This window comes from Anastrepha ludens, chromosome 2 (genome assembly GCF_028408465.1).
Source record: "Anastrepha ludens isolate Willacy chromosome 2, idAnaLude1.1, whole genome shotgun sequence".
NCBI classification, from domain to species: Eukaryota; Metazoa; Arthropoda; class Insecta; order Diptera; family Tephritidae; genus Anastrepha; species Anastrepha ludens.
The window spans coordinates 159,879,195-159,900,970 of record NC_071498.1 but is presented as its reverse complement, the minus strand read 5'-3'; the positions used below and the strand labels follow the sequence as shown (position 1 = coordinate 159,900,970).

At 37.8% G+C, this 21,776-nt stretch overlaps 1 protein-coding gene across 1 annotated transcript; it reads right to left on the bottom strand.

Annotated features, from left to right (window-relative positions):
• Positions 1-15,257: 15,257 nt before the first annotated feature.
• LOC128860228 (tigger transposable element-derived protein 6-like) lies at positions 15,258-16,362 on the bottom strand. The gene is made up of 2 exons (XM_054097604.1): positions 15,631-16,362; positions 15,258-15,573 (listed from the first exon to the last, which is right to left on the bottom strand). The coding sequence occupies exons 1-2, from the start codon at positions 16,343-16,345 to the stop codon at positions 15,347-15,349; spliced, it is 942 nt and encodes a 313-aa protein (XP_053953579.1). The 5' UTR covers positions 16,346-16,362; the 3' UTR covers positions 15,258-15,346.
• Positions 16,363-21,776: the final 5,414 nt, after the last annotated feature.

Below are 21,776 nucleotides of genomic sequence, written 5' to 3'. Positions count from 1 at the left end.
CCAGAAGATACGCCAAAGCCGAGAGTCAAGCCGGATCTTCATCCAACGATTATCATGAGATATGTTTGGTGGGACTGGGAGAGTATGATGCATTAGGAAACGCTCGAAAAGGATGCCACGTTCCCAGATTCAATAGCAAAAATGTGTAATAAGTACAGACTAAGGGATCAGTGTTTTCATATGTTCTAATCCGTAGGGGGCATCCGTAAATCCGAGGCTTTGTCTTGCAATGGTTACGTTATGGATGCCCGGTGGAGATTCGTTGTAAGCTTCTGCTACCTTGGCTGCATGATCACGACAGATGGTGGAGCAGATGAAGATGTCAACTGCAGGCTAAACAAAGCAACGGCGGCATTCGGGCGAATGCATAGAGTATGGGGGAGTTCGCAAATCTCCAGACCCACTAAACTACGAATATTCGGCTTATGCGTGAAGTCCGTATTGTTGTACGGAAGCGAAACATGGCTGGTCTCTAACACCATCACACAGAGGCTACAATCCTTCAGCAACAAATGCCTCCGCATAATCTGCAGAATATTCTGGGCAAACACCATCAGTAATGAGACGCCCTGTGGAGATTAACGAACGAGGAACACATCCTTAGGCAGATCAAACGCAGAAACGCACATTGAGAAAACCACCAGATAGCATTACGAGAATGGCACTGGACTGAAATCCGCAAGGGAGCAGAGGTCGCGATCGACCAAAAAACTCTTCGAGAGAAGGTCGATGCTGCGCGAACTCGCAGGTGCCGACATCTCATGGGTCGATGCAAAAACAACAGTACAGAACTGTGTGCGATGGAAGAGTCTTGTCGAGGCCCTATGCTCCCGAGAGGAGTCAACAAGGAAAAAAATTCGTAGTGGGACAGATAAAACCAATAAAAACTAAGTACCAAAAAGTAAAGTTCCACAGATAACAAAATCCTTTGCTGGCTTTTTTATAAAGGATTCACATCCTCGTGCATATAAAGAGTCTTTCAAAAGTGATGCCTAGATGTGGGTAGTGAATAATTCTTAGAAGATATCTTTTTAGGGTTGGTGTCGAAATTCTGTATGTACAAAATTCTAAAAACAAAATTTTGCTTTTTTAAAATTCTGCCTTTTTAAAATTCTGCTTTCAAAATTCTGTATTACAAAATTCTGTATTACAAAATTCTGTATTAAAATATAATGTTAAAGAGGTAATGTAATTATTTAATTTATTATTTTTATTATTATTCGAGATATTAAATTAAAAAAAAATAACAATAATAATAATAATTTTTTCTTCAGTTTCGATAGAATCCACAGTATTTTTGCGTAGAACTCTTTTAAAAAGAACGAACAGCTGCGAAGAATTATTAAAAGAAGAATGAATTAAGTCACACTACATATTTAAAAAGAATTCCAAAAAATATTGTAATTGGCTAAACTATGTATATTTATGGAATAAATCTTTATTTTGTTACTTCTTGTATGCCGAAAATCACAAAACTTGAATAAAGCAGAATTTTTCGCATTAAACATGCTGAATTTTGAAAAAGCAGAATCTTAGAAAGCAGAATTTTGAAAAGCAGAATTTTAAAAAAGCAGAATTTTAAAAAGCAGAATTTTTTTGCAATTTACCGAATTTTGTCACCCAAAATTTTGTAATACAGAATAATGACACGCTCCCATCTTTTTATGTGCCATCTTTGACATTTGTCAATAACACAGGGCAACAAAAAAAAAAAAATCTGCGGCAATAATTTTGTTAATGGTTTTCATTAGCACTTGTATTATATATATTGAGTATGAAATTACATTTTTTGAATTGACTCTGGTTCTTGAGATAAACGCAAAATTAAAAATTACTAAAAAAATTTAAAGTGCCCTCCTACAGTTGCACTAATTTGATTAAACCTAACTACGGTTTCGTTATCTGTTTGCATATTTAGGTACAACACTTTCACTTATTTGCTGTTAGACTCAGAAGTTATCAGTTAGTGTCATTTTTCAGTTTTAAAGAAATTGTTGTCTCGAAAATATGAGTTCGTCACGAAAACCTTGTGTTAACGATTGCAACAGTTTTTGTTATATATGTGGCAAATTTTGTTCGCAAAAGCAAAGAAAACAGATCACAGAGTTTGTGAAAACAACCTACCAAGCATACTTTGGGATAAAGTATTATGTGTACAAAGGAATAAATATTGGGTGCTCAATATTGTGTGTAAGTCTTGTGTAGAATCTTTGCGATACTGGAGCCAAGGAGGACGTAAAGGGCTTCAATTCGGAGTACCGATGATGTGGAATGAGCCAACGAATCATTTTAATGACTGTTATTTCTGTGCAGTAAAAGTGAAAGGTACAAACCGTTTTAAGAAACGGAATTGGGTTTATCCTAATATTAAATTAGTTAGACCCCCAGTATTGCACAGTGACAATTTACCAATTCCTGTGTTTACAGGACCATCTTCTGCTAACTGTAATGACATTGAAATGTTAGAGAATTCTGACAATCAAGCAAGCAGCAGTGAAAGCGAGTTCGAAGAAAGTTGTTGTATGAAACAAGGATTTTCGCAAGCAGAGCTTAGCGACTTGGTTCGTGATTTAAATTTATCAAAAAAATCTGCCGAAATTCTTGCTTCAAGACTAAAAGAAAAACAATGTCTTCAACCTGGCGTTACCATCACATTCTTTAGGACCAGAGAGCAAGAACTTCTTCCTTTCTTTCAAGAAGAATACAAGCTTGTATTTTATAACAATGTTTCTGGTCTTTTAAATTGTATGGGGCATCCTGAATATAATCCTGAACATTGGAGACTTTTTATAGATAGCTCAAAAAGAAGTCTGAAATGTGTATTGCTGCACAATGGAAATAAATTTGCTTCGGTTCCAATTGGTCATTCAACGAAACTAAAAGAAGAATACCAAAATATTAAAATTGTTTTAGAAAAGATTTCATACGCACAACATCAATGGTCAGTATGTGTGGACTTAAAAATGGTGAATTTTTTATTAGGTCAGCAAGGTGGGTATACTAAATACCCCTGTTTCATATGTCTATGGGATAGTCGCGCAAAAAAAGAACATTGGACTAGAAAGGTTTGGCCTTTGAGAGAAAATATGGAAGTAGGAAAAGCAAAAATACTTCTTCTTCCACCACTTCACATCAAGCTTGGGCTAATGAAACAGTTTATCAAAGCCCTTGATAAGACCGGTGACTGTTTTAAATATGTGTGTCAAAAATTTCCGTCTTTAAGTATGGAAAAATTAAAAGCAGATGTCTTTGATGGGCCGCAGATCCGTACTCTTATAAAAGACATTGAATTTATAAACCATGTGTCACAAATTGAATCTAAAGCATGGCTAAGCTTTGTCTTAGTAGTCAAAAATTTTTTGGGGAATCATAAGGCACCAGATTACCAAAAACTAGTTGATGATGGCGGCCGCCGTAGCCGAATGGGTTGGTGCGTGATTACCATTCGGAATTCACAGAGAGGTCGTTGGTTCGAATCTCGGTGAAAGCAAAATTAATAAAAACTTTTTTCTAATAGCGGTCGCCCCTCGGCAGGCAATGGCAAACCTCCGAGTGTATTTCTGCCATGAAAAAGCTCCTCATAAAAATATCTGCCGTTCGGAGTCGGCTTGAAACTGTAGGTCCCTCCATTTGTGGAACAACATCGAGACTCACACCACAAATAGGAGGAGGAGCTCGGCCAAACACCTAACAGAAGTGTACGCGCCAATTATTTATTTTTTTTTATTTTAGTTGATGAAATGCTTCGAAATTTCTGCTGTTTAGGAGCTAATATGAGCATTAAATTGCATTTCCTTCATAACCATTTGGACAAATTCCCGAAAAACTTGGGCTATTATAGTGAGGAACAAGGAGAACGGTTCCACCAGGAAATAAAAATAATGGAAGAAAGGTACCAAGGTCGATGGGGCTGCCACATGATGGCAGACTACTGCTGGACCTTATTAAGGGATTGTCCTAAGCAAAACCATAACAGAAAAGCCAACAGAAAAACTTTTTTGTAATGTTTTTAAATTACAATATTTAAGTTAACTTCAAGTATATATTTTTGTTTTTGTATAATTTTTAATGAAATATATTAATAAAAATATTTTTTTAGTGCATATTGGTATTTTAATACTGTTTTTTTCAGTGAAATAGATAATAGTCTTTATCTCAAAAACTAGAGTCAATTTGAGAAATCTAAAATTTTTCTAGTATTCGACACACTAGTCTCACACAGAATTGACTTAAACCAACCCTGCCGCAAAATGACTGTTCCCCAGTGTAATAATAATACAAAGAGTTAAAATTATGGCAAATTATTATGAAAATGGTCCATCTTTAAAAACAACAGATCGCGAAATTCGTGATTTTTTTGGTGGAAATAATCGTCCGAGTGAGGTTCGAGAAAATATTTCAAGAAACTGGTTATCAATCGAGGATAAAAAAGGACTGGCAGGCCAAAAAACTAGACGTTCTGTTGAGAATATTGCTGCTGTAGTGCCAAAAGTTGCTGAACAAGCTTCAACATAGATACCTTCCCTACCGTTCTCAGTAGTTAGGCATTCATGAATTGACTCTTTGGCGGATTTTAGACCTAGATGTAGACCTGCTCATGGTGGACATTTGAATGTTGTAATTTTTCATGTATAAATGTTAAGAGCCATATTTTGAATAAATAATAAAAATTGTGAAACCTGAAAAAATCTAAATTTTTACATATTTTATTTTAAAACAACATCTAAGGGCGTTTTTTTGAAAAACCCTATATAACAAACGAAATGTATGTTGTTATTAGCTGAAGGTCAAGTGAGAATAATGATGGACTATATTCCATTTCATTTGGTTACAGAAACCCTTTCAGTCGAGTGTTCGTACTGAAATGGAATGGAACACGTCAGTTGACTATAGCAGTCGTCGATCTACATATATGACTCACGTGAGGTTTAGCGCACTAGACAGGGCTAGTTTACTGAGCGCGCCAGGCCTAGATCCGGAAATACCTGAGAACGTAGAAGCAGCTGCCATGGGAATGTCTACGATATTCCCGCACGATACTAACCACCTTCTCACAGGCGCTTTCATATCCACTCACCTAACACACCTCGCCCTCTGGATCCTACCTGTCGAAATAGCATGTTTTCTGGGCCTACCATTAGATGAGTTAGACGATGACGATCGGTGACTACACCGTACTGGCGGAGTCTAGTGAATGGCTACAACAACAACAATCTCTACGCCTTAAGCTTGGGAGAGTGACGTAAGACTTTGAAGCCAAATTGACTATTTCCATACAGAACTGGATCATGGATTGTTACAGAAATGGACTGTAGTATAGTTTTAAAAAATGTTACAAATACCAAAAGTTGACACAATTTTCAACAAAAAAATTTTAAGAAATGTTCGGCCGAAGTTAAACTGAAGTCGAAGCACACTTTTGTGGCGGAACATGGCGGAAGTAGAAGATCGGTGGTTCTCTATGTTAATTAATTTGTACCAATTTCTTCTTATTTAAAAGAGGCATTTGTAGTCTTATCTTTTCTACCATGGATTCGGTGATAGAGCTGAGTGCCTTAGTGTAGGTTAGCTTAGGTAGTAATGGTTGCCCAGAGAGTGGGCCCACTTGGACGAAAGATGTTTGGTTCATTCTTTGTGATACCATTGCAAGAGGGGAGAAAGAGGTGAAAGAAAAAACGATAGGACGAAAAGGAAAGGGGTGGGGAGGGCTGAGTATTTGTGGTCTATGAACGGTGACTAATTGGCGGTTGTGTTAGCCTCTTTATGCTGCTGATGAAGTTCATCAGAATTTCGTTATCAAGAGCAGCTTTATCAGCAGGCGCAGAAAAGAAGTGAGAACCAAGATCCTCGAATCTTAGTCGCGCGAGAGCTGTGCAGCTAAGGAGCAGGTGCTGAGATGATTCCACAGCTGACGCAAAAAGGACTCAAAGTAATTCCGAGTCTCACAGCATGTATACCCCGCGGATGGTGCCCCGTGAGGATGCCCACGAAATTTGAGATATGAGATTTTGTCACCCTCAGAATATGCCTCGAACGCCTCCGATCCAAACGTGGCCAGAAGGACTTCGCGACCTTCACGTTCTTGTACTTGTTTAGCGCTTGCTGAGTTGGTGCAAAGCCCATCCTTGCAGGAGTAGAGTGCAGGTTGCCAAGGGGATCCCAATCCTCTCCTTTGTCTCCATGTCACTGTGACCAGGTACCCAAATTATCTTTATATCGAAGAATTCTGATGCAATCGAGAGAGCGACCAGGCATTTCCTGACCAGTATCGAATGCACCATAATAGAGTCTTAGTGTAAATTCTTTATCAAAAAAGCAGCCTCCTATACACTGGTTACATGGCAAAGGGCTTTACAAAAATTTCCAATAAAAAGCTTAGTTAATTAGGCGAATTTTAAATGTAGAAAAAACTTACAACCAGTAATTAGTTTATGGTATTTTTTTCGCCAATTACAGTTCCATGGTGTCAAACCAGTAATTTAACTATTGTCATTTTTTACATGCAATGCAATGCCAACAACAATGCGAGGCGCTCGTATGTGTCAGCACGCAATGAGCAATGACAATACGCTGGCAATACAATTAATATGGCAACAATGTGGACACAGCCAACCGGGAAATGTCAGCATCATTGCCAATTGCAGCTACAAGCATTTATTTTAGTAAGGCTTTTGTTGTGTTTTTTTGTTGTGTTTTTTTGCAAATGCAACAGCTAATTATTTTGCCAATTTGCGATTTTTCGAAATGCATTTCTCTCGTGCAACTAATACCCCGCCAACACAGTAATTAGACAATTTAGCTTATTTTTTCTTTGTTTTTAATTAATAATTTAAAATTACAATGTAAGCCCGGGCGAGGTGTTGAGGGGTCAAAGGAACGGGGAATGTTATTATTTGCTGTTCATGGTGGATAGTTTGCAATTTAATTTGCTTTTTTAAGCGGCCAGTAAATATATATTGTACTCCTTTGCCAACAACAAAAACAATGGCAGCAACAGCTGATACCTGCGGCTCATTACACCGTACGACAAAAATAAATTCTTTTTGCTATTCAACCAAATTTTGATATGCGCGAGAAACTTTAGGTGTTATGTCGGCTGTTTTTTTAAGAGCTTGAGAACTTAAAATGATGATGGTGGTAGTGGTGGTGTTGTCTGTGTGATGCAGCCTATTAGCAACCTTCATTTAGCACAAAAGATGCCATACCTGTACACCTCTTGTGAGTGTCCTGCATGTGCAAGAGCAAGGTTGCGAATTTTGGATGCCGAGTCACGAGAACGAGTAATATTCTGGGGGATATTTTCAGATTTACTAAAGCATCTATACAATTATCACAGGTCTAGCTACTTTTATTTCTCTATTCTATCCTATCTTTATCCTTCTGTTACTTCTCTCCTTTCCTACTTGACTATCAACCCTTTCACTTTTCAGAGCTTTAAATATAATGGGCTGCTTAGCCTGAGTGTGCTTATCGGCTCAACTTTTCCAATTTCATTTCGATACACCACTTGTAGAGCCATTTAGTTGAACTATCTTGAATCTGCCTATGTCGTTTATTTTCCCTTGTGCAATTTCTTTCAAGTTACTCATCGAGAATCCCCACAGCATTCTAAGTATGTTATAAAGCTCCCAGGCTTGGGCACTCACACAGACAGTGGAAGACTCCATCTTCCTGACATGGTCTCCCAAAGGCCAGTGGTCGGTAATTGTTGACGTAATTCTGAATATGTCTGCTCGTGGCTTTCTTAACAACTCGTCCGATCTAGATTTGTTGAAATTGGTCCTCGTTCCTTTAGGTTAGGTATCTGTGTTAGTCCATCTGTCAACGGCCTGCTTTTAGGCCTTGATACTATAGTGAAATGAAATGATAATACAAAACAGAAATATCGTTCCAATGATTTTTTTTTTATTATAATCTGATAGATAATTTCATGGCATCTATTTTTTAAATAAGATATCCGCCGTGGCGACGAGTTGCAAGGTCCATTCGATTAGTCCAATCTTTGACTTCTTCTTTTTAATTGGCGCGATAACCGCTTATGCGATTTTGGGCGAACCCAACAAAGCGCGCCAGTCGTTTCTTTCTCCTGATAACCGGCGCTAATTGGACACACCAAGTGAAGCCAAGTCATTCTCCACCTGATCTTGCCAATGCAGAGGAGGTCTTCCTCTTCCTCTACTACCACCACCTGGTACCGACCCTGAAGGAGCGTATGTATCCATTCGGACCACATGACCCAGCCAGCGTAGCCGCTGGATCTTTATTTGCTGCGCTATGTCAATGTCCTCGTAAAGATCATACAGCTTCTCGTTCTAGCGTCTGCGATATTCGCCGTAGCCAACGTGCAAAGGTCCAAAAATCTTCTCTCAAACACTCCAAGCGCCGCTTCATCGGATGTCATCGTCCAAGCTTCTGCGCCTTGTAGAGTGTTAGTTTTGTTCGTCGAGAGAGGACTTTACTGCTCAGTTGTCCTACTTTGTCGAAAGTAGCACTTATTGGCAAGAGAGATTCTACTTTGGATTTCAAGGCTGACATTGTTATCGGTGTTAATGCTGGTTCCTAAACAAACGAAGTCTTTTACAACCTCGAACTGTTTACAGTGACGTGGGAGCCGATACGCGAGTGCGCCGACTGTTTGCTTGAAGACAGGAGGTGCTTCATTTTGTCCTTTGGATTTTTGACTACTTTTCCCAATAAATCTGAATAATAAATCCAAATGAGCTCAATCAGTAGAAATGCGAAGTAACCGATAGTATATTAATTTGGATTCAATCCCTGCACGAGCTCTATTTCATAGGCACCTAAGCCATGTTAGGTTAGGTTATATAGGTTGGTATGGTTGCCCAAGGAAAGACCACACTTGGACGAAGAAAAATGGACTCGTCCTTTGGGATACCATTATGAAGGAGGTGAGATGAAAGAGAAAGACCGGTGGGATACAGGGAGAGGGCTGGGAAAGGTGGTGCTGGGATGGTTAGGAGCGTGTGGATTACGAACGATGACTATGCTGCGTTTGCGTCAACCGCTTTTTGCTGCTGATGAAATTCATTAGATTTTTAATGTCAGCGCCAGCTACATATATCAGCAGGCGTAGCAAAGAAGTAAGAGCCAAGATGCCAGGATCTTAGCCCCGTCAGAGCAGGGCAGCTAAGGAGAAGGTGCTGAGACGATTCCATCTCATACATCCAGCGCAAAAAGGGCTCGAGGTGATTCCAAGTCTCACAGCATGCATTCCTCACGCATAGTGATCTGTGAGAAAACCCACGAGATTCGAGAGTTGATGTTTTTTCAACCTCAGGAGCCAAGTTCCTTATGTAAAATTTTCCACGCAGTCGAAGGACAAAGGCCAACAAGTTGAGAACGGTGAAGGATCGAGATTTCGGTGTCTTCGCGCTGCAACAGCAATACTCTCTTCAGAAAAGAAAAGAAAAGAAAAGAAAAGAAAAGAAAAGAAAAGAAAAGAAAAGAAAAGAAAAGAAAAGAAAAGAAAAGAAAAGAAAAGAAAAGAAAAGAAAAGAAAAGAAAAGAAAAGAAAAGAAAAGAAAAGAAAAGAAAAGAAAAGAAAAGAAAAGAAAAGAAAAGAAAAGAAAAGAAAAGAAAAGAAAAGAAAAGAAAAGAAAAGAAAAGAAAAGAAAAGAAAAGAAAAGAAAAGAAAAGAAAAGAAAAGAAAAGAAAAGAAAAGAAAAGAAAAGAAAAGAAGAAAAGTTTAAAATTATTGAGAAAACGATCAAAAACTTCGCGAGTTCCTGGCTCACTAGGCCGATTATGTTGACTACATACTTAAAGAAGTGTTCCATGAAGTTTGCGAAGAGATTTTTTCTTAAGGGAAAATGTATAATTTTCCTGAGACTTGTGAACTAAACAGCTGCAGTATGCAAAAAGACTATCAGTAGAGCGTGTAAAGATCGCAATAAATATTTCCATCACTTAAAATATTAGGTTGGGGAATAAATTCGTAGCGTTTTTACCGAAGACTTGTATTTAAACAAAAAACAATAATTACGAGTATATCAGTAAGTCTATCAATTATACATTCACCGCTGCTGTTTACAACCTCTTGCCACCTCTCGATTAATTTGTCGATGCCCTTCCGTCAAAAATCGCCTTGTCTGGTGTTAAAGAAGTTTTTGAGCCAGTTTTTAAGGACATCTTTCTTATCGAAGGTGACGCCCTTCACATGGTTTGACAGGGAACGGAAAAGATGGTAATCGGTCGGTGCAAGGTCTGGAGAATACGGCGGATACACAAGGACCTCCCATTCGAGCTTGGAGTGCGGCTGTGACGACTTGTGCACCATCGAGCCTGTCGTTGTCCTGAAGGAGAGTGGTGTGACCATTTTGATCAGGTTTTTACAGTCGAATAGCCTCATTCATGCGGTGTAACTGGGCAATGTTGACTTCTTGTTAAGCGTGGCATTCTTTTCGAGCATTTCCTAGAGCACCATGCCCTCCCAGTCCCAAAAAACACATACCATCATCTTCTTTGGATGAATATCCGGCTTGATTCTCGGCTTTGGCGTATTTCCTGGAGCCACCCACTACTTACTTCGCTTCATATTGAAGTAGAGGCACCATTTCTCAACTCCCGTGACGATTCGGTACAAAAAGCGAGGTCATAAGCGCGTTGCTCGATGGCGGGTGGGATGCTAAGAGACTGGCGAGATCCTGCGAAGCAATTTGAAGACGACTTTCTTTGTGTTTTTCGTTAAGCTCGTAAGGCAGCCAGGCTTTCAGGCTCAAAATTTTTCGGTAAATGCCATTGAATGAAGGTGATTGAGAATCGTTTTATGGTCGTGCTTTATTTGTTTTGCGAGTTCTCGATTGGTTTTGGCGACCATTCTCCTGTGATTTGAGATGTTCTCCATCGAATTCTGAAAACCTTCCGCTGCGGGACGTGTCATCGACGTCAAAGCCGCCCGTTTTGAACTTTGCAAATCTTTTCCGTATTTAATACTCGCCTTTGGCACCTACTCCATATACGTCGCAAATATCCTGGGCTGCTCCGGCAGCTTTTTGACCTCGATGAAAAGCACAGAAGAGCAGATGTCGAAAATGTTGATTTTTTCTTTCTGGATATTCCATTTCTAAGGGTATTCTAACGCCTCGAAACTAATAAACAATGAAATAACTCAAAAATTCAATTAACATTATTTTGTAGAGCAGAAAGAGTTCTATCGAATGAATACTGACACTTTGCCAAACAGCAAACAAATCGTTGTTAAATAAGAAATAAATATAAAGACGTTAATAATAAGTTAATAATTCCCCAACTCAATAATTTTTCTTTAATTTTGTATAGCAGTAACAAAATTGGATGATTAATTTTGCGCCACCTTGTATATATTGTATATATTTTTGTTTTTTGTGTGTTTGTTGTTTTTGTTTTTGTGTAGAAGCAGCACGAATAAGTATCAGCGTTGTTGTTGCTGCTAATTTGATTGGACTGGTTGCATGCAAGCCCAATAAGTACACCCATTTCGACAAGACCAAATTGTACAATGGGAAGCACAAACAATATTTAAACAGAATTTAATAACAAGTATGCGACAGCAAGTGGGATCGTGACAACAGCAGTGATTGCAGTCGAAACGGAAACGGATATGGGAGCATTCAGCTAAATATTTAGACTGATTAGAAACGCGATACACCAACACACACACACGCATTTGGAGCCTTTGCGTAGTTGGTCGAAGGTGAAGGTGTATATAGCAATCATTGCATGTATTACACATACACATATACATTTCTATGCATACTTACATGCATGCAAATATACACGCATACACACATACACACATCCATAAATACATCAATCACATGAGCATACTATGCAACGCCTACCTCTCCTAACTTCTACACATGCACGCACACATTAACATATACAGTTAAATCTCTTTCATGTGTATGAGTATGCGTGCTAAATATTTTGCTTACAATTTGCCAGTTTTGCCATTGACATAAATCAAAGGAATTTTTATTTGTTCTAAACACGAACTTTGCCAATTTAATTAGGCGTCAGTTGTGGACTTTTGCGAAAATCAGGTTGCTATTAATGCATGCCAATGTGTGGGTGTGTGTGTGTGTGTTACTTTAACTACGTGTTAGTGATTAATAGAAACCTTGCTGAATTGTGTTAAGATTGGGGAAGAAGGGAAGCATTGAAGGCCAAATTAATATATTCAAGTAGGCAATCGGCAGAAATGAGTTGAATTATTCTAAAAAGGTCATAAAAAATTAAGTGCAGGCACAGGTAATTAAATCATTTGTGTTGTGATTTTATTGCTTTTTAAGTTATTCGCTCTGAAAGTGCTTTGCTTTGTCGAATATTAGTAGACTAGTAAATGCATTTAAAAATTATTTAGAGTTTTTTTACAAGCGGGGGCTAGGAGTTTGCTTTTAATTTGTTCAAAGGTCAATATGACAAATTAGATATCCTAATTATGGGATTTAAAAATTTGCGCGTTTCTATGTATTCAAAAGAAGAAGGAGAAAAATAATAGGAAGAAGAAGCTCAAGAAGAATAAAATGCTAAAGATTTATTTTCAAAAACCTTGTCCATCGATTTCCGATGCTACATCGAAAAAGCTCTTCACCTCTTTCAACCATTCATCAGTCGACCCAATAATTGAGCTCTTCGTAAGGCCTAACAGAACTGAGCAGGCTATGCGACAGTGTGGAGGCCAGAACAAGCAATGCACAGCAGGCTTCAAATTTCAGTGCTACCTAATACTTTTTAAAGTCCTGTGCAACATGAGACCGAGATTGTAGATAATACATTCCCTCATATCATCGAGCTTCAAAACTATGATATAAAAATGGTGAAAATATTTCTCTGCTCAAAATACTGAATAAAAGTGACAAAGAAAATTGTTCTCTGCATTACGTTTGTTTTTCTATGAAATAGGCTTTATTTCATGCTGAATTATTTTGTTTGTTTATTATTAATCATGTGACTTATTGTATTTAATTTTCAAAACAGGTGGCAACCCTAACCAAAAATATATCCAAATTAAAAATTTTTAATACCCCTTTTTGTTTGCCACCCAAGTAGTTGTATTTCAGTTAATTTAATTAATATATTAAATTAATAATCATTCCAAACAGGTGGCAAGCATCTCTCAAAATAAACCTTCAGTATCAGCTTTTTTAAATTTATTTCATTGACATCCATACGGAATTATTTTCATTATTTACTAGGAATTGTGTGACTTATTGCATTAAATTTTTAAAATAGGTGGCAATCCTCATAAAAAACACTTTTGAAATTAAGCTCTCTTGAATCTTTTTTCGTTTGACATCTGTAATATAATATTTGATTGAATTTATTAATTTATTTTAATTTTATTTTTTAATAGGTGGCAACTCCCTTAACCCTCCGTTGAGCCCCCCCGCATGGCCAGACCTTTTTCGACTTTGAATGTGAATTTAACATATTTTTATTATTAAGGGAGGCTACATTTTAAGGGCCGATGTTGAATGTAAACCTCACCTAAACTTCAAGTTTTTTTCTGCATTTCATTTAATATTTTTCAATTTCAGACTCACTCAATTTAAACCATGGAAAGATACACAATTGAGCAACGCGTTCAAGTTATTCAGATTTATTACGAAAGTGGGCGTTCAAATCAAAATGTATATCGTGCAATTCGTGATTTTTTCGGTCAATTTAATCGTCCAACTGTACAGTTGGAAAAATTGTGCAAAAGTTTGAGCAAACCTTGTCTGTAGGGGATATGAAAACACCAGTGCATGCTCGTACAGCTCGTACTGCAGAAAATATTGCTGCTGCTCGCGATAGTGTGGTTGAAGAGCCGTCCACCTCAACTCAACTCGTCGTGCCCAACAATTGCACCTCTCATGCTCGTCGTTGATGAACATTATGCATAAAGACTTGCATTTACACGCTTACAAGGTGCAATTGACTCAAGAACTAAAGCCTCTTGACCATTTCAAGCGCCGACAATGGTCAGAATGGTGGCGGGCAATGGCAACAGTGAATGACCAATTTTCGAAGAAAATCATCTTCAGTGATGAGGCACATTTTCACCTCAGTGGATTCGTCAATAACCAGAATTGCCGCATTTGGGCGAACGATAATCCCAGAGTGATTGCCGAAAAACCAATGCACCCACAAAGAATGACTGTTTGGTGCGGTTTATGGGCCGGCGGAATCATTGGGCCGTATTTTTTCCAAAATGAGGCCGGTCAGGCAGTTACTGTGAATAGTGTTCGCTGTCGTGAGATGATAACGAACTTTTTATGGAACGAATTGGAAGATACGGATGTGGACGACATGTGGTTTTAACAGGACGGTGCCACTTGTCACAGAGCTAACGAAACAATGGCTCTTTTGCGCGAAAAATTTGATGGCCGAATAATCTCACGTCGCGGCGATGTCAATTGGCCGCCAAGATCATGTGTTTTGACACCGCTGGACTTTTTTCTTTGGTGTTATTTGAAAAAAAGGTGTACGTCGATAAGCCAGCAACAATTCAAAAGCTAAAGAACGAGATAATTCGTCACATTAACGCATAGAACTTCAATTATGTCTCAGCGTCATCGAAAATTTGGACCATCGGATGGAGGTGTGCCGAGGAGGGAGGTGAGGTCGCGGCGGCCTTTTGGCAAATATTTTATTCTGTCCGTAATTAAGCTCTACTAATATTATCATAATAAAGAGAAATGATAATAATTTCTTAAAAAATTTGTATTTTATTCAAAATCAACACCGGCCCTTAAAACTTAACCACCCTTTACATATAATTTTACGGGTGTTCTGCGGAATTGTAAAGATGTTACTTACCCCAAGAGATTATGGGCCTTCCTTGGTTTAAGCCTTGTCTTCCAATTGCTTAGGTCAGACAAGACCGAAGTTTCGCTGTTGAATCCATGTATGACTTAGCATGCTTTTGTATTGTGGTGGCGACTGATTCGATGCCAAGATGGTGTTTAAGATCGTTATAACGAATATACCAAGGATCAGTAACGACGCACCGTAATATTATACTTTATTCTGAAATTTTTGAATCTGTATTCCATTACTGGATCTTGAATAACCGCAAAGTTGTTGCTCTAAAAGTCCATACTGGTTTGAGAATTTGCTTGTATGTACAACAGGCCTTTTTTGAATATTGATAACTTGGACTTTTTGCCTATGTGTCAATAGGAATTTATTATTATATTTGATTTCAAGTTCTTCTCTTTTCTTCTTAATGCGGTCGTTCCACTTAAGCTTAGACAAACCTAAGTACAGTCGAACTTCCATATAGTGAATTCGCACGGGACCTGAAAATCACTTCACTATATAGAAACTTCATTATAAAGAAACATTGATTTTTTATGTAACTTTATTTAAAATAATCAGTGAGTTTGGTTTGAATTACAGTCTTCCATTTTTCATTTTCAATAAAAGCTTCCAAATCATGTAGAGAGTTGAAAACATTAATCGGCACGTCACTCCTCATTTCCACAAAGGTTCTAATTACGCTAATGGATGAAGCAGCTTGTATCAACGTAGGTAATGCCTCCTCAGTTTCTGCCAATTCTTCAACGGTCAAATCGTGTTCATCGTTATCTGAAATAATATTTACATATTAAATTTTTGTTTGACTATAAAAAGATAAATGCTTACCAGGTTCAGCTGGAACTCCGCGACTTTCAAAAATGCTGTTGAGAATATCTTCTTCGGATGGGTTGTCCGAAGTCTGCACACCATTATCAACATTTACGTAGTCATCAAACGATGCTTCGATATTTGCTACTTTTTTAAATGAAGACTGTAAAGCAGCCAAATCTGATATTGAAAGAAGGTCCTCTTCAGCCCAATGCTCAAATGGAATCTGCATAGCATCTTTTGAAAATCCAGCCTTTTTAAAACAGTTGGCAATTGTTTCTGGTTTAACATAGACATTCCATACATTGCTAAGATTTCGAACTGCTTGCAGCAAGTCTATGGCCATAACAGAATTTCCCTCATCCACTTGAGTCAATATATTCGTTAAAATTCGTTTTCTGTAATGTTGTTTCATATTGTAGAGAATGCCTTGGTCCATTGGTTGCAGTAACGAAGTCATGTTGGGAGGAAAATAAGCGAGATGAATGTTTCTCAACTTGTCTCTTACATCTTTAGGGTGGGCAGTGCAGTTATCAACAAAAAACAACACCTTTCTGTTTTGATCACAAAATTTTTTGTCGAGTTTTACAATCCATTTCGTAAAAATCTCACTGGTCATCCATGCTTTTTTGTTAAACTCATAATCGACACCTAAAGATTTTATTCCCTTGAAGCACCTCGGATTTTTGGCCTTTCCGATTACCAGCAATTTTAGCTTTTCTGATCCAGTCATATTGCTTCCCCCCAGGACAGTTATTCTCTCCTTGCTTTGCTTCCCACCAAAGCATTTTTAATTTTTGAATGCCAGTGTTTTAGTTGGCAAGCATTTGAAAAACAAAGCAGTCTCGTCGGCATTAAAAATGTCGTTAATGTTGTAATTTTCAATTAATTTCGGTAAGACGTTCGTTACCCATTCATCACGGTTTTCTATGTTGGCGTCAGCACTTTCCCCACATAATGTCTTTTGAATAACGCCATGCCGACTTTTGAACTTGTCTAACCAACCTGTACTTGCCTCAAATTCGTGGTGTCCTAGTGCTTCCGCAAAATCTTTGGCCTTTTGCTTCAATAATGGTCCACATAAAGGGAGATTCTTACCACGTGCAACGAGTAACCATTTCAGCATTGCTTCGTCAATATCCTCAAAATGACAAGGTCGAACTCTTTTGCGTTTGGTATTTACTGCCAAATCCTCCGCATTTTTTAAAATCACTTCCTTATTTTTTAAAATATTTGATAAAGTGCTGGGAAGAACTCCGAATTCATTGGCAATATCTTTTTTTTTTCTTTCCTTCATTAACTTTGTTAATCATTAATAACTTTTTTTCAAGCGAAATGCTGCTTCGATGCGTCATTTTAACTTCAATCACTGAATAAAACTGTAATAGCTCAGCTTTTTCTGTTTTAATTTTGGGATTCCCCTCATTACAGTTTGTCCACATCTAACTGTAATTTTTTGCAACAGAAAACTTTTGAAAAAATTCACTATATGGAGACAAAAACTTAGGACGCTTGAATTTCCAGCTGTAAAATTTGTTCATTATATAGAAAACTTCACTATATAGAAATTCATTATAAGGAGACAAAAATACACCGAAAATAGAACGAAAAAGCAGTGTCTTCGAAACCAGTTCATTATAAGGAGAGCTTCATTATATGGAAGTTCACTGTAGAGAAGTTCGACTGTATTTCGCCGTGCTATGATATGGTATTTGGACGCCATTTATTGTAAGAGAAATTTTTATGGACTGATTTCGATTCAATTCGTTTAATTCGCCATGTTTTTGTCCTCGCAAGCATATCATTTAGAGCGCTCAATGCAAGCGCACTTGCGTGTTAGCCTCGGTTTCTATGTTACCAACAGAAAGTATTGCTGTGTTGGCAAATGTTGCAGTTACGCAGTTTTTGTTGACTGGTAAATCACATGTAAAAAGTAGATATGAAATGGGTCCCAACACACTCCCCTGAGGAGCTCCAGCTTCTATTTCTTTCAGCTCACTGTACTCAACATCTTGTCTGATCCGGAAGAATCTATCCAAAAGATATGACTTTAGTAGTAAAGCACTGCTATTTAGTAGATCGCCATGGCATATAGTACTTTGTCAAAAGGCTTTGAAGCATCGAGAAAGGTCGCAGAACATAACTTATTTTTTCGAGTGCATTTTCTGTAATACGTGTTACCCTGTGTACTTGGTCTATTGTTGAGTGTTTCGCTCGAAAACCGAATTGATGCGTGAGTATTAATTTTTTTTTTTCAATCATATGATTGAGGCGATTTATTCCAAACCTTTTTATTAGCTTTAAAACCGTTGCATTCAATTAGTGGGATTGCTGAATTTTGCCCAACGACTCTGTAAGTTCTTTCAATAGCTGACTGTGATCTATTGGTAGTCGAAAAAGCCTTTTCGTATTTTGTCAATAGATGTCGTTGGAGTCATCTATCTCCAGTGCTACCAATTACATTGTGTCATATCATGTGGTGTTAAAAAGGTGACATTTTAAGCTTCATTTAACAAAAAAAAATTAAATTCGGAGAAGTTGAAAAAAAGTTATAGCTGTTCAAAAATGAGTGAAAATAATGAAGAAATTCGCTATATTTTGAAATTTTTGTATAAAAAAGGGAATAATGCCACGCAAGCCACCAATGAACTTTGTGAAGTTTACGGAGACGATGCTGTATCAGTTCGAGTGACACAACAATGGTTCGTTCGCTTCCGTTCTGGAAATTTCGATGTGAAAGATGCACCTCACTCCGGTCGGCCTATCGTTGAAAAAGTCGATGAAATTATGGAAAAGATTGACCAGGACCGTCACATAAGCTGCCATGACATCGCCAAGGCACTAAAAATTTATCATCAAACGGTTTTGAACCATTTAAAAAAGGCTGGTTACAAAAGAAGCTCGATGTTTGCGTGCCACATCAATTGTCTTTGAAAAATTTAATGGGACGTATTAACATCTGCGATTCTTTGCTGAAACGAAATGAAATCGAACCACTTCTGAAGCGAATGGTAATAGGAAACGAAAATTGGATCAAATACGACAATAATGTGCGAAAAAGATCATGGTGCAAGGGTGGTGAAGCTCATTGTTTCGGTCAATGCAGAACTCCCTTAATGGAGTAAAGTTGGCTTCAAGAGAAGCCTGTGAAAATTACTTGTCGCAGTTTTTCGCCGAGAAACCACAAAAGTTTTACACTGATGGAATAATGTCTCGAGAAGAAAAATGGCAAAAGGTGGTCGAGCAAAATGGTACATATTTGGTTTAATAAAGTTCATTATAAATATAAAAAAAACATGAGTTGAAGTCTGATTAGAAATACGAAAAGACTTTTTCGACTACCAATATTATTAATAATACCACAACCTCCGCGCCTTTAAATATCTTCATCCGCCCATTGCAGGTGTTGTCTAATATTTGTTTGGCCGCCTCTCTCACTATTGTGTGAATGTTTGACCCGTGATTTCTTCAAATTGCTACTATGTTAAGTGACCGTCAAGATTTTACCTGCCTTACCTTGGCAGGTATTTACTTCACTCTTGTTGTTACTTTACGTTTGGAAAGCCCTATAAGGAGATCGCAATGACGATTTTTTCATGGCAGGAAATTCGCTTAGCTGTTAGACAGAACTTACTGCCGGTACGGAGCGTATAAACAAACATTTAGTTATATATTTTTGTGTTTAATGCTGTGTCGATGATAAAGCTTACGCAGGAGGGAAACAAATTAAAGAATATGATCGAACTGTTACTCATTAAATAGAGCCATTTGCGATGTGTCAGCACCATGGAAAATTGCACCGGCTGCACAGGAAGTTGGATTAAGAAAGGGAACTGCACCAGTCACTAAATTTAATGCGAGTCCATATGTTAAGAGGCAGTGCCAATTCTAGTCGAATATGAATATGGAACTCTAATAAGTTAACAATCACATAGAAAATGTTGCAAGTATTCTCTTGCTTCCCTTGTATTTAGTAGAGTTAGAAGCGATAATAGAGCCACAATTTACGAATATTTCATCAAAAAGAACGACATCTGTAAGAGTAAAAGAGGGAGAAATTATACCCTTTACTTCATAAGAAATGAGATTCCCATTCTAATTATGTATTTAATTTGAATTCAAAAAAGAAACTCAAACTCGCAAGACCCTTTATATGTAAGCGCATACATAGCAGCCTATAAATTGTTTTGCCATTTGAATCGCTTATTACAAAATTATCATAAAAATAACTCTACGTGCACAGCAGAATTTCTTAGAGAATTTGACGAGTTGTTTGTAAGTATGTATTCACTTAATATGTATGTATGTGTAAGCGTTTGTACGCAAGCGGGGCTAAGTCAATCAATATGCATTCAACGTTGGATTTTTATTACGAATTTATGATTACAAATTACAGCCGACAATTGAGTAACAACATTACTTTGGGTAATTGAATGGTCGTGTTGTAGGCAGTAATGCATGCATTTTACATAGATACAGCTGGAAGGCATTAATGTGTGAAGGTAATGTATATAGTTGGTTGAAGTGTTAGAATTAACACTACGATACGCTGGCAATAAAATTGTATTTTTAATATTACTAATTTTCGCTAAAGACGTAAAAGAAAGAGAAAGCACAAAATAAATAAAAAATTAAATAAAAAAAATTGAAGTGAAGTGCCTTATTTTATATAAAAAAGCAAACAAAAAATAGTATTTAGTAAGAAAATTTTGCAGAACATTTTTTTAAATTATGATGAAATGTATTTAATTCTCGTTTTTATAGGCTTATTCAAGTTTGTTAGTGCCACAAAGTGAGTATTTTAATTAGTTATAGCCCTCAATAGGAACTAACGAGTAAAACCATTAAAAAAGCCATTCCTGAGCGTAACTTTAGTGAAACCCACTTAATTGAATATGATTATCGATGGTACTTCTTTCCGCCCATATCAATCGCTTTCAGACTCTTTTTTTTGGTAAGTTCACATTTGTGGGAAAGTATGACCTAAAGCAGTGGTCGGCAAAGTTTACTCATGGGACCAATATACCAGCACACGTATACTTACTTACGCTCTTAAAATCAGTCTTGGTTCTGATACCAAACCTGATACAGCTATGCAAGATGACGTTGCTCAATACCAGTAGCGCCGTCAGAATTGGGAACGATCTTTTCGAGCCGTTTGATACCAAACGAGGTTTTGGACAAAGTGACTCGCTGTCGTGTAGCTTTTTTGACCTGATGTTGGAGAGCACCCTACGAGCCGCAGAACTTAATCACTCAGGCGCAATATTTTATAAGAGCGATGTTGACATCATCGGCCTTAAAAACCGCGCGGTTAGTTCTGCCTTCTCCAAACAGGATAAAGAGGCAAAGCGAATGGGTCTGGTGGTAAACGAGGACAAAACGAAGTACCTGTTGTCATCAAAGAAACCGTCGGTAGGCTCGCGTATCGGCACTCACGGCACTGTTGACAGTTATGATTTCGAGGTTGTAAAATACTTCAAAAATTTAGGAACCAGCATTAACACCTATAACAATGTCAGCCGTGAAATCCAACGTAGAATCTCTCTTGCCAACAAGTGCTACTTTGGACTAAGTAGGCAATTGAGTAGTAAAGTGATCTCTCGTCGAACAAACCTAACACTCTACAAGACTCTCATCATGCCCGTCCTAACGTATGGCGCAGAAGCTTGGACGATGGCTATATCCGATGAGGCGTCACTTGGAGTATTTGAGAAAAAGATTCTGCGGACGATTTTTTGACCTTAAGAACGATGAGCTATATGAGCTTTACGACGACATAGTCATAGGGCAGCGGCTACGCTGGTTGGGTAATGTCGTTCGATGAGGTACCAGCTGGTGGTAGTAGAGGAAGAGAAAGACCTCCCCTGCGTTGGAAAGATCAGGTGGAGAAAGACTAGATGTTTCCAAATGTCGCCGGTTAGCACGAAAAAGAAACGACTGGCGTGCTTTGTTAAACTCTGCCAAAATCGCTTAAGCGGTTACCGTGCCAATCAAGAAGGAGATGATGAATTTAGAGGTATCAGATTTTGAATTGAAATAAAACAACGAAAATTCAAATTGAATAGGCAATCATTGTTATTTTTGTGTAGAACCATTCATGCATTTACTTTTTTTAAATAATTCCTTTCAAATATTGGCCATCTGTAATTCGCCCATCCGCA